The sequence below is a fragment of the Megalobrama amblycephala genome, linkage group LG5 (assembly GCF_018812025.1).
Source record: "Megalobrama amblycephala isolate DHTTF-2021 linkage group LG5, ASM1881202v1, whole genome shotgun sequence".
NCBI lineage: Eukaryota > Metazoa > Chordata > Actinopteri > Cypriniformes > Xenocyprididae > Megalobrama > Megalobrama amblycephala.
In genome coordinates, this window is record NC_063048.1 from 30,535,799 (window position 1) to 30,549,909 (window position 14,111).

The window sequence follows — 14,111 nt, forward strand, 5'->3', positions numbered from 1 at the left end:
GTTTATGTTTGCTGATCATATTTATACATGAATAAAAGCCCCTAAAATCAATCTAAATTCAATCTGTTCATCATATAAAGCAATCGAGTCTCTTCAGAAAATTTGGACTAAACCATTCAATTCATATGGATTAGTTTTACAATCTCTTTATGAACTTTTTGAAGCGTCAAAGCGGTAGTTGCGTAGCTGTCAATGGAGGGACAGAAATCTCTCAGATTTCATCAAAAAGATCTTCATTTGTGTTCCAAAGATGAACGAAAGTCTTATGGGTTTGGAACAACATGAGGGTGAGTAAATGATGACCGAATTTTCATTTTTGGGTGAACTAACCCTTTAAGAAAAAAGTACTTGGCGTGAGTATATCCTTTAGAATAATTTCTGCAGGATCACGTGACACTCAAGACAGACTGCTAAAAAAATCAGCTTTGCCATCACAGGAATAAATTTGTTTTTGCTGTTTATTTGATCAAATAAATGCAGCTTTGGTGATAAATCTTTCAAAAACATTAAAAAAATCTTACCAACTCCATACTTTTGAATGGTTATAGTAGTCTCTTTAGTCAAATATCCATCTTTCACTACCCTCTAATGTAAATGTTGGACATCAAGATGATGTAAAGTGCACAGGATGTAGTAAATATCACTTCTGGTGTGTGTTGTCACAACTATGGCATTTTTACACAAGTGATTTCCTCTTGCCTATAACACAGCTCTCTTTACGCACAGCTGGACTCACCCTTAATCATAAACTTATGGGACTGTTGTTCTGCTTGGTACTTCACCCTGAGGGCGAAATTACACTTCACTTTTTCCATATAATATTCCAACGTTGTTGCTTTGGGAGTGTAACATACCCAGCTGTCACAGTATTTCATTCAAGCCGAGCCTGTGTGTTTCTTTATGTTCTTGTTTACCTAGTCACAGCGATGTATGTGCATTCCACCTTTTTATATGCACTCATGTGGATGTATTGAATGCTCACTGATGTTTTTTGTTGTTTTTTTGACAGATAATCTGTCAGATTATTGCTCAGCTGTTTTATTTCTATGAATTAGGATATTAAAAGGGAAATGTGAATGCCTTCAAAAAAAGTAACTGGATACTTTGGGTAATGCAAGCAAGGACTTGAACGAGAATAAACGAGGGTATTACTATTGTGAATTCAATTTCATTTTATTTTACACTGCAGAAACATTAAAGTTTCATCATGTAATATGTAAAACATGACATTAAGATAAAGATCATTTCTTGTCTCCGTAACAGAACTGTTCCGTTGATGTCAGTCGATTTGAATCTTCCATGCTTATTTTATCCAGCAAGTTTATGATGTTCTGAAACAGAAATTGTCTTTTTGTTCCAAGCTACAAAATGTCATTAATTCGTTCATGAAGTTTGTTAGCTCACCTGTCTCCCAAAAGCTTTTGCCATATCCGCTGCACCTGCTCCATACTACATTAGGGTGTAAATATAATCTTATCAGTTTTCCTCTGGCAGAATGTTTTATTACACTCCTATTGTTAAATCATTTATGGATTATGAATATAATAATGATCATAATCTGTTACCTCATTCTTCATATGGTGATCTGCCCCACTGTCGAGCAGAAGTTTCACCAGCTCCACATGGTTATTCAGCACAGCAACCTAAATATTATAACCCAAAACAAAAAAAAAAGCCTGCAATAATGTAATCCATCTTGTCCACGACAATCCGAATGGCTGTTTTGATGATAAATACCATTAGTGGTGTCTTCCCAGCCTTGTCACGGACGTTTACATCAGCTCCAGCCTGGAGGAGGACGGAGGCCACCGCAGCGTTCCCACTGATGGCTGACACACGCATGAGAGGAGTCCAGAGAGACACTTTATCCATCACATCCACCTGTCAGAGTGCAAAAACACAGATGCTTTAAACTGACAGTACAGGGTCTTTAACTCGACATCTGACATAGTAAGCCGTCCCAGATGCTACATCTAAAACCTGTCAAAAGAGTTTTCATTTAAGTGACATCTCATTGCTATAGAGCTAAAAGCTATCGGTGATAACTGGTCACATGGAATACCATTAAAGTCACCATGAAAAAATTCACCATTAAAGTCACCATCAAAATGGGCAATTCTTTTTTTTATGGAGTATTGCATAAATATTTTATTTATATATTTTTTTTTAATTCACATATCCTCAATAACTTCCCTCCCTCTTACAGTGACATATCTGATGATGTGTTTACTGGCGGGAGGGCGGGGCAACCTGTCACTCACATGAGATCATAGCCACGGCAAACCACAACCATCCAGTCAATTCCTGAAGAACAAACCCTTACAAAAAGAAGTTTATTCAAGTGTGCTATTAGTATGTTCTATGTACTTCTCAGCAATATACTTAAAATTACACTTAAGTATACTAGACTAGGGCTGTCAAACGATTAATCGCGATTAATCGCATACAAAATAAAAGTTTGAGTTTGTATAATATATGTGTGAGTAATGTGTGTAATTAATATGTATATATAAATACACACAAATTAATGTATATATTTAAGAGAAATATGTTATTTATGTACAAAAAATGTATTTATATAAAATATAAATTACACTGCGTTCCAAATTATTATGCAAGAGACAAATCAGTAAGATTTCTGTACAATAAACATTCAGATTTTAGTTTTTCTAAGAAAATGTTTGTTCGTTTATTTATCCATGTCTTTTTAGATAACTGCTATCAATCTCAGACAAAATAATTTGCCAGGTCTATGGAAACCCTACTTAGAGGTTGTTCCACATTATTAAGTAAGTCACAGTTCTCATGCAATATGGGGAGGAAGAAAGATCTTTCTGAAGATGAAAAGCATGAAATGGTGCAATGTTGTGCAAAAGGCATGAAAACAACTAATGTTGTGTGAAACTGAATGGAGATTATCGAATTATCATAAGATTTCTGAGTGATTTAGAGCACAGCAGAACTCGGTCAGACAAAGGCTTATTGAGGAAAATTCCTGTCAAAAAAAATTAATTGTATTAAAAGGGCAGCTATAAAAAAAGCCAGTGTTGAGCAGCAAACAGGTATTTGAAGCTGCTGGAGTCTCAAGAAGCTCTCCATGCAGCCTGGCAGTTGTGCGTAAAGATGCATTTCAGCCACTCCAAACCAAAGCTCACAAAGAGAAACATTTACAGTGGGTTTAGAAATACATGAAGACTCATTTTTAAATAGTTTTATTCACTGACTAATTCCGTACTTCAATGGATGGTCTAAATGGATGGATTTCTGGATGGTTGGTGAATGGCCACCACGTTCCAACAAGACTGCGACGTCAGCAAGGAGCTGGTGGGTGATGATTTGGGCTGGAATACTGGGAAGTGAGATGGAGGGTATTTAAATGACTTTTGCAAGATATGTGGAGTTCATAACTGGCCATTTTCAGCTATGGTATAAAAAGGAGGATAGTGCATAGTACAATGCACTATTGTACAATGCACTATGCACTATCTCATGCTGCAAAAAAACACTACAACAATAAAACTGTTTGAAAATGTATTTCTACACCCACTGTAAATGTTTCTCTTTGTTAGGTTTGGTTAGTGGTGTCTAAAATGCATCTTTACGCACAACTGCCAGCCTGCATGGAGAGCTTCTTGAGACTCCAGAGACACCAGCAGCTTCAAATACCTGTTTGCTGCTCAACACTGGCTTTTTTTATAGCTGCCCTTTTAATAAAAATTTTTTTTTTTAATAGGAACTTTCATTAATAAGCCTTTATCTGACCGAGTTCTGCTGTGCTCTAAATCACTCACAAATCTTATGATAATTCGATAATCTCCATTCAGTTTCACACAATATTAGTTGTTTTCATGCCTTTTGCACAACATTGCACCATTTCATGCTTTTCATCTTCAGAAAGATCTTTCTTCCTCCCCATATTGCATGAGAACTGTGACTTGCTTAATAATGTGGAACAACCTCTAAGTAGGGTTTCCATAGATCTGGCAAATTATTTTGTCTGAGATTGAAACCAGTTATCTAAAAAGACATGGATAAATAAACGAACAAACATTTTCTTAGATACACTAAAATCTGAACGTTTATTGTACTGAAATCTTACTGATATGTCAATTGCATAATAATTTGGAACGCAGTGTATATAAAAATATAAATAAATACATATACTTGTAAATATTTCTCAAATATATACATGGATGTGTTTGTATTTATATATACATAATAATTACACACAGTACACCCACATATATTAGGCAAACTCAAACGTTTATTTTGTATGCGATTAATCGTGATTAATTTTGACAGCCCTATACTAGACTTAAAAGTAAGTATATTTGGCATATACTTGTACACAATGTTTTGATTGAAATGTACTTAAAATTATAATTAAGTATACTTGGCTTGTAGTTGTATTTACTCTTTTAATTGAGTAGCGTATTAAATACTTTTTTACACAGTTTTACATACTGTCTTATAAACTTACATTGTTTGAAAATATTGATTTATAAAGAAAAGATATGTTCCTAATTCTGAGTATGTGAATTTTTGTGTAGGCTAGTCCACTGGTAGTGTACATAGAAATTTACTTCAAACCTATTTAAAGTACAATTAAAGGTACATTTCAAGTATAAAAATTAATACCTAAATAGGAACATAGTAGTATACTTAAAGTGCAAAAATAATATATAAATAGTACTATAAGTATGAAGAAAACTTACAAGTATACTTGCAGTATAAAACTACTAAACTATAGCTTACTGAGAGTATACTTCAAAGTGTACTTTCATAAACTAAACAATGTGCTACAAGTATTTAACTAGTAAACTATCAGTATACCTATAAGTTCACTGGTAATATAGTTGCAGTACAAAAAAAGTGTAGTTGTAAACTAGTGTACTCAGAGTTTACTCTTACACAGTAAACTTTTATATACTAAAAAGTACACCAATTTAATCCCAATTAGTATTGAAATAGTACATTGATATTAGTATACTTACTACATAAAGTATACTTACATTTATACGTGAACTTAACTTTGGCTAAGCATACTAAATAAAATGAATTTGAAGTATACTTATTTTTTTGTAAGGGAAATCAAGTCCCGCAACTTCCATTTCACGCCTACTTTAATGTACGCTAAATTTTGAGCATTTGGTTCTTTGCACTTTACATCACATGAAATGACTGAAAAATTGACCTCCGACCTCACAACCATCTTGGATCATATATGTAATGACAGGCAGGTGTCCTCCATCCACAGCCCAGTGGAGCGGTGTGCAGCCATCCGTGTCTTGAGACTGCCATGTTGACCCGCAGTTACGCAGATACTTCACTGTGTCAAGGTGACCAGCATAACAGGCCAGCATTAAACTGAAAGAAAAAAAAAAAAACATGCATAGATAAACAAAAATGATTAGAAAACATGAATGATTATAATGAATGATAAAAAGGTGAGGCAAGCTCACCTGTTTTTTCCAGTGCTATCTCTCTTGTTAATATCAGCTCCATGCTTCACCAAAATGTCTGCTACGCTGCAAGCCAAACAAATGCTGATTGCAATTAGAAATTTATGACTGTATTTTGACAAATTAGGTTTTTCTCCAATGAAACCACTTAGCGACTAGAACTGATGGGAGATTCAGTAGCTCACTAAATTAGCTTTAAATTAAAAACAGAATCATAAGCAAGTTTACCTGGTGAAACCTTTCTGTGCTGCCACCATGAGAGGAGTGAAACCCATTTTGTCATGAACATCCACATCGACCGTTCTAGGGAGAGGAATTACATGAGAGGGGTCATGACCAATGTGTGAACTGGTATTTAAAGACATAGTTCATCCAAAAATGACTTTCTTTCTTCTGTAGAACACAAAAGAATATATTTTGATATTTTTTCTGTGTGTTTTGCAGAAGAGAGAAAATCATACAGATTTAGAATGCCATGAGGAGTAAAACAATCCCTTTGTTTAGTACAATGTTAGTACTAATATGAAGAAGCTTGAAGTGATTTTGTGGTCTTATACCAAATTTACGCTGCAAACGTGGCACAGAAGCGCTTCTGAAATGGCATTTAAGTATCTTTCCACTGACTGTTTAATGCTGCTCAGAGGTGGCATAAATGCATTTAGACAGCAGTTAAAATGTTCTGCTTTAAAGGGGACCAAATATGAAAATTCACAAAATTCACTGATTTATGGGCATTAAAAAAAGGAGTGGTGGATTTTTACCATTATAGGCTGGTTGTACAGTGTGTGTGCACACTATACAACCAGCCTATAATGGTAAAAATCCACCACTCCTTTTTTTAATCCACATAAATCATAAGCAGTGTCTCAGAACAAGCTGTTTGCAGTTTCTATGCAATGAGAATCTGCCCTATTAGCATAGATCCTGCCCTGAGTGAGCTGTACAGTCTGCCATGTTTATCTTCTCGCCAGAGCATTTAAAGGTGCAATAAGTAAGAATTTTGCAGTAAATTATCCAAAAACCACTAGGCCAGTGTTATATATTTTGTTCACTTGAGTACTTACAATATCCCAAATGTTTCCAACTATTTGTAAATCGTAAGAAAATTGCTATTTTAACCAAGGTGCATTTAAAGATACATGTGCAAAAACAGCTTGTTTTTCCTTCCACTCAAAAATGGGTATTTACAGCATGGTATAATAAATGATCTGTGGGGTGTTTTGAACTAAAACTTCACAGACACATTTTGGGGACTTACATTACATCTTGTAAAAAGTGGCATAACAGGTCCCCTTTAATACTAGGGGCCGAGGTGGGTGAGAGCAGGCATAATTTAGTCTGGCTTTTATGTGGAATTGCACCTTTACACTGAATTATGAGCAGGCACAGAGCAGCATAAACTTGTCTATGAAAAGATGGTCAGTGGGTCTCACCCTGACTGTAGCACTGTGGTCAGCTCCTCCTCATCCTCCCTGTTCACTGCCTGGTGGAGGTTCTTCCCACAGTACGGCTCTCCTGTGGTGACACCATCAGAACATTAACCAGATACTCTTCCGTTCAAAAGTTTGTGGTTGGTTTGATTTTTTATTTTTATTTTACTAAGCCTCATGCTCACCAAGCCCACATTTATTTGATCAAAAATACATTTAAAACAGTAATATTGTGAAATTTTATCACAATTTAGGATTTTATTAATTTCTTTTTAAAAAATGTAATTTATTCCTGTGACACAACGCCTCTGTACCTTACTTCCAATTTCTCTTAACATGGGGACAGGAGATGTGTCAGTCTATAAATGGGAAAACAAAGTAACTCGCCTTACTTATTTGAAAATAAGTAACCAACATTTTGGTGTAAATTTAAAAGTAATGCATTACTTTAGCACTTACTTGAAAAAAAAGTAATCTGATTACATAACTTGTGTTACCCCCAAATTAATTTAGGGATACATTTTTTGAGGACTTAAGATGACGCAACAAATTTCTATATCCTAATTATTGTTAACATGTAATCATTAATCTGCTAACAGTGATTGTAAATTAAATTGCCTAAATTATTACATTGTTAGCTAACTGCATGATTATATACAGTGGCAAGAAAAAGTATGTGAACCACTTGCAGAATCTGTGAAAATGTAAATAATTTTAATAAAATAAGAGAGATCATACAAAATGCATGTTATTTTTTGTTTAGTACTGTCCTGAGTAAGATATTTTATATAAAAGATGTTTGCATTTAGTTCACAAGACAAAACAATAGCTGAATTTATTAAAATAACCCCATTCATAAGTATTCTCAACACTGTGTGTGGTTACCTGATGATCCACGACTGTTTTTATGTTTTGTGATGGTTGTTTCTTGAGTCTCTTATTTGTCCTGAGCAGTTAAACTGAGCTCTGTTCTTCAGAAAAATCCTCCAGCTCCTGCAGATTCTTCAGTTTTCAAGCATTTTTGCATATTTGAACCCTTTCCAGCAGTGACTGAATGATTTTGAGATCCATCTTTTCACGCTGAGGACAATTGATGGACTCAAACACAACTATTAAAAAAGGTTCAAACATTCACTGATGCTCCAGAAGGAAACACGATGTATTAAGATCGTGGGGGTGAAAACTTTTGAACAGGATGAAGATGTCACGATTTTTCTTATTTTGTTTAAATATCATTGCTTTTCATTTAGTACTGCCCTTAGGAAGCAACAGAAGATACTCGCATGTTTCCCGGAAGACAAATTAAATACAATTTACCTTGATCTTTAAATTCAAAAAGTTTTCACCCCCTGACTCTTAATGCATTGTGTTTCCTTCTGGAGCATCAGTGAATGTTTGAACCTTTTTTAATAGTTGAGTTTGAGTCCCTCAGTCATTCTCAGCGTGAAAAGATGGATCTCAAAATCACACAGTCACTGCTGGAAAGGGTTCAAATATGCAAAAAATGCTTGAAAACTGAAGAATTTGCAGGACCTGGAGGATTTTTCTGAAGAACAGAGCTCAGTTTAACTGCTCAGAACAAACAAGAGACTCATGAACAACCATCACAAAACAAACAAACAGTCATGGATCATCAGGTAACCATACACAGTATTGAGAACCAATGGTTCACAAACTTTTGAATGGGGCCATTTTACTAAATTCAGCTTTTTTTTTTTTTGTCTTGTGAACTAAATGTAAACATCTTTTATGTAAAATATCTTACTCAGGACAGTACTAAACAAAAAATAACATGCATTTTGTATGATCTCTCTTACTTTATTAAAATTATTCACATTTTCACAGATTCTGCAAGTGGTTCACATACTTTTTCTTGCCACTGTATGTACATTTCTGAAATTACATACATTAGACAGTCACCTCTGCGATAACAGATTACTCTAAATTGTAATGTTGACATGCATTCTCTGTAAAGCTGCTTTGAAACGATATCTATTGTGAAAAGCGCTATACAAATAAATCTGAATTGAATTGAATTTTTTAGGGATTCTTTGATTAATGGGAAGTTAAAAATAACAGCATTTATTTGAAAGAGAATTTTGTTTTGTAACATTATAAATGTCTTTACTGTCACTGTTGATCAATGTTTGTGGAGTAAATTTCTTTTACATTGAACCAAACTTTTGAATTGTAGTATACATTTTGGTATTCACTATTAACTACGACTTTTCCCTCAATAAACTCTTAATTTACTGCTTATTAATAGTTAGTAAGTTAGATGTTAAGTTTAGGTATTGGGTAGGATTAAGAATGTAGAATAAGGTCATGCAGAATAAGGCATTAATATGTGCTTAATAATTACTAATAAACAGCCAATATTCTAGTAATATGCATGCTAATAAGCAACTAATTAAAAGACCCTAAAATAAAGTGTTACCTATATTTTTTGTTAGTGAATCCCTATGTATTTATTTGTAACCAACAAAAGCAAGGATGAGATTTACTAGGTTTAAAATAATAATAATAATAATAGGTTAAGTCTTATATCTCACGGGTGGTGAAGACAGAGACCGCAGGGCTGAAGCTGCACTCCCCCGAGGGTCTGGTGACCTTCAGCCTAAAACTGTAACTGGTGCTGGACTCCAGTCCCTCTAAAACATGATGGGTGCCGTACCCTCTGTGATAAAACACCAAAAGATTGCTGAAAAGACAGTTTTAAAATGAAAAAGGTACAGAGAAATAATGTTCAGGGTGATCGAGAGAACACTGACATGTATTTGGAGCTGTATTTGTGTGTTTTGGGGTCCATCTGCTCCACAGAGAAGTGGCTCCACTGTTCAGGGGGGCCAGTGCGAGGTTTGCTCTCTTCATTCATCCAGCTCAGCTCGATACTGTGGTGACTGACCTTCCCGATCACAGGTGGCTGAGGGACTTCTGAAGATAATAATAAATGGCACGTTCTTAACGTCATGCACATTGTTTGTATATTTAATGTGAATTTTAGACATAATTAGCTTTGCAGTCATTTCATTTCACAGTCATATTACTTTTTGTTAACCATATGACAAGGGCTGAAACCTAAACCAATCTATGGTTAATATGCAGTTATCTGATCCAGCAGCATCCGTGGACTGATTTTGCTATTCAGGTGTGACATACTGTATGAGTAAACTGCAGCCTATTGGTTTCATCTTCTTAATAAAGGTCATGAATATCATGTAACAATGCACCAAGAATAACTAACAGAAGATTGTTCCTGGATTAGTGATTCAGTTAAAAGATCATCCATTACTTTTTAATCACTGTTGCTGGAGAAAACTGGCAATGTAGCATAATTTTTCCAAATCAATAAATAAAATGCAGCTCCTCACAGTAGTGATGTTTTAATTATTTTATTAAAAATATTGTATAAAAAATATATAAAAATATCTTATTATATGCTAGTTTTTAATAATATTAAAGGCAGGGTAGGTAAGAAATTTTGTTCCAAATTTGTTTAAACTTTCTATATATATACATGCATAATTAAAATGTAGGAACTCTGATAAAAAGAGTATAAAAATCGAGTGACTCTAGACCGTTTAATCTGTATTAAACACAGCTCATTATTTCCATCCGGGACGAAACATAGGATTGGCTTAGGCGGCTGTCACTCTCTCGCAACCATGGCAACCACCCTTTTGCCACACATGACCTGCCCACTTGCGCGCGCACGTTTGATTTGGGGAATCCAAGAGGCACGCGATCCTAGGAATACCAAAACAATGGCAGAGAAACAGCAAGCTAAATTCACAGTACCGGCCTATGCAGTTAGTGAAGGCAAACCAGGCAAAAAAGGAAGACAGTAACAGTACAAGAAAAGGCAATGATCAAAAAGTCTTTGGATAAACAAAGAAATAAAACGCGAGTTAATATCGGCGTGGCTTTCCAGCGATGGCGAGAACTGAGGGAACTCAAGGGGCTGAAAAGTGACTCCTTGATGGCTTTATTTCTGCTGGACAGGTAAATCTTTCTTTTTGTATTTTGATCATACATATTTTTTTGTTTATTTTTTCATGAAGCATGTGTCATTAGCACACGTAACTGCGTAATATAGCTAACATAACATTACTTAGCGAGCCGTAGTAGAGACGATAAATAATGATAGCTATAGTGTTGAATTGTGCATAATTTTACCCTCTGTCTAACTCTTTTACCATGTTCACCTGTAAGTTTACCTGCACGTTTTTTTCGCCTTTGTTTTGTTTTTATATTCTCTACCTATGTTTACTGATGTCTTTATCTTGTATCTGTGTGTGTCGTACACACTTTGTTGTATGTGTGTGTTATTATTTTGTGTCTGCAATGCAGTTGTGAGTTGATATTTGAGTGTATGTTACTCTGTTGATCTGTAGAACAACGTATATGTTATGAATCTTACACGAAATTCATCTTCATCACAGTGTAAATGATGGTAATGGAAAAACGTGTATCATGCAACCTGTTTTTAGCTTTGCCTTATAGATAACTAGCTCGTTAGCAAATCAAAAAATATATATTTTAAACTTTACCAATATCAATATGCTAGCTTGATAGTGAGTACTAAAATACATCTTGTTTGTTTATCTTCATAATTATAAAGTTATTTTTATTACATGTGATTCTGACATGATGTCACTACATGCACTGTGCTCCTTCCTCTCCGCTCGTCTCAGGTAAATAATGCGTCTTCCAGCTCAGTGGTCGGAGTCGCACGTTCATGCGTTTTGGGGCGTGGCTTTGTAAGGAGCCCAGAAGGGAGGGGTGGAGTGAATGGAAATAATGAGCTGTCTTTAAAACAGTCGTGAGAGGTCTACAGACACTCGATTTTTATACTTTCTTTTTCAGAGTACTTACATTTTAATTATGTATTGATATATAAATAAAGTTTAAACAAATTTTGAAAAAAAGTTTTTTATACATTTTTTTGCCTACCCTGCCTTTAATCAAACATAAGAAACTTTATGTGGTACTATATAAATATTCTATATTACAATATTCTATATTATATCTTGTTCTATATTAAGGTATTTTATGGAGCTGTTGTTTTGAATAAAGTGATTAGTGATTCAGTTAAAACATTACTTATTACTTTTTAATCACTGTTGCTGAAGAAAACTAACTAAATAAATGCAGCTCTTCATAAAGTTAAAAAATCAGTAGGCCTAGTGATATTTTATTCAATATATTAAAATGTTACAAAACATATACATTTTTTATTATATACAGGTTTTTGCTTATATATTTATCACATATAAACGAGGAATAAAAAAAACTGTGGTATATGAAAATTATTTCAACCATTTTGAATAAAGTTCGTCTGAAAACTTTATAAACAATTCTATAAAGCATTTCATTTTCGTCTCTTCTTTCTGTTGTCCTCTATTAGCTATATTTTACAAAAGTAAACAAGTTTTTGGAAATACTACATGTCCTGACAATGAACTAGTAGCCCCGAAACACAGATCAAATGTCTACCTGGGTTCATGGTTGTCTCGGTTTGCGTCCTTGTGTTGAGAAATCCCCCTCACAGAGGATGATAGTTTTGCTGCTGTGTGTGTTTGCAGTCTCTCTCGCGCACATCTGACTGACTCTGCAAGCATTACGGTTGTCATGGTGACATCATTGTGCGCGCAATCTGTGGTGGACCATTTAATTGTTTGTTGCACGAAACACAAGTTTCCAAAACGTGTTCAAATTATTGTTTTTGTTTTAACAGAGCTAAGTATGCTTATCCAGACCCTGTAGTCACTTTCATTATTTGGGGCACTATTGTGATGATGAGATTAAATGACCACATGACCGCTTAAAATCTCTGCCGCTGCGCGTCCGAGCGGTGATTCAGTGCACTTATGACGGTAAGACCGAATCGGTTCTTTTGAATTTTCAATTCATGTTAAAGAGCCGGGTCAAAAAAGAGTCAGTGATTATTTTACCATGGAGCACGTTTTCACCACGTGCTCCATGGTATATTACATGCTTTAAATTATGTTATTTGAAATGTGTTTTCTTACAATTCCAAGCCAATTAAATATTTTATAGTAGGCCTATATATTTTTTAAAATTAGCTATATAAAATGTACCACCTGCTTACATCGTTTACTTTTTCAGGCCTAGAAAATAACACTTTTAGAATGAGTGAATACATTTTAAAGTCATCTTGAGGCCCTCTTGGAAATTTGCTGAGGCCCTCTTCTCTTGTGGGCCCCTGCTGTAGACGACTACATTTTATAAATAAATGTTTGTTTGTTTGTTTTATTTCATATCCATATTTAGCTTGTTTGAGTTGATTGTAACCAAACAGTTTATATATATATATAAACTAATATATAAACTAAAAATAAAGTCAGTGGGGCCCATTTGTTTACTGACATTCTTCAAAATATCTTCTTTTGTGTTCAGCAAAACAAAGAAATTCATACAGGTTTATAACAACTTGTGAGTGATGATGTAAATGATGACAGAATTATCATTTTGGGGTGAACTATCCTTTTAAAATAAACAATAGGCAAAATACATTTGTCTGAAAACATTAAAGGATTAGTTCACTTTCAAATTAAATTTTCCTGATAATTTACTCACCCCCATGTCATCCAAGATGCTCAAGTCTTTCGTTCTTCAGTCAAAAAGAAATTAAGGTTTTTGATGAAAACAGTCCAGGATTATTCTCCTTATTCAATTATTCAATGGCCTCCAAATGGTTGAAGGTCAAAATTACAGTTTCAGTGCAGCTTCAAAGGGCTTTAAACGATACCAGACAAGGAATAAGGGTCTTATCTAGCAAAACTATCAGTCATTTTAGAAAAAAATTTAAATGTATATGCTTTATATAAACAAATGATCGCCTTCCAAGTGGTTCTCTATTCAACTTACAGAACGAATGCAGCGCCAGTTCGTTTTTTCCATAAGTAGAATAGGGAAGGTGTATCATTTGTTTATATAAAGCATATAATTTTTTTTTCGAAAATGAACGATCGTTTCACTAGATCGTATTGTTTAAAGCCCTTTGAAGCTGCACTGAAACTGTAATTTTGACCTTCAACTGTTTGGAGGCCATTGAAGTCCACTATATGGAGAAAAATCCTGGAATGTTTTCATCAAAAACCTTAATTTCTTTTCGACTGAAGAAAGAAGGACATGGACATCTTGGATGACATGGGGGTGAGTAAATTGTCAGGAAAATTTTATTTGAAAGTGAACT

At 34.5% G+C, this 14,111-nt stretch overlaps 1 protein-coding gene across 1 annotated transcript; it reads right to left on the bottom strand.

The window, feature by feature from the left end:
- Nucleotides 1-1,148: 1,148 nt before the first annotated feature.
- On the bottom strand, nt 1,149-12,707 carry LOC125269065 (fibronectin type 3 and ankyrin repeat domains protein 1-like). The gene is made up of 11 exons (XM_048191795.1): nt 12,389-12,707; nt 9,664-9,826; nt 9,445-9,569; nt 6,896-6,977; nt 5,691-5,765; nt 5,463-5,528; nt 5,202-5,367; nt 1,738-1,881; nt 1,566-1,643; nt 1,405-1,449; nt 1,149-1,331 (listed from the first exon to the last, which is right to left on the bottom strand). Exons 1-11 carry the CDS (start codon nt 12,396-12,398, stop codon nt 1,242-1,244), a joined length of 1,044 nt encoding a protein of 347 aa, XP_048047752.1. The 5' UTR covers nt 12,399-12,707; the 3' UTR covers nt 1,149-1,241.
- Between the last annotated feature and the right edge of the window lie 1,404 nt (nt 12,708-14,111).

Excerpts from the sequence above, each read along its gene's own strand:
- LOC125269065 (XM_048191795.1), bottom strand. Across the intron at positions 5,529-5,690 it reads GCACAGAAAGGTTTCACCAG|CGTAGCAGACATTTTGGTGA; the intron begins GTAAACTTGCTT and ends TTTGGCTTGCAG. Across the intron at positions 1,332-1,404 it reads CAAAAGCTTTTGGGAGACAG|AACATCATAAACTTGCTGGA; the intron begins GTGAGCTAACAA and ends TTTCTGTTTCAG.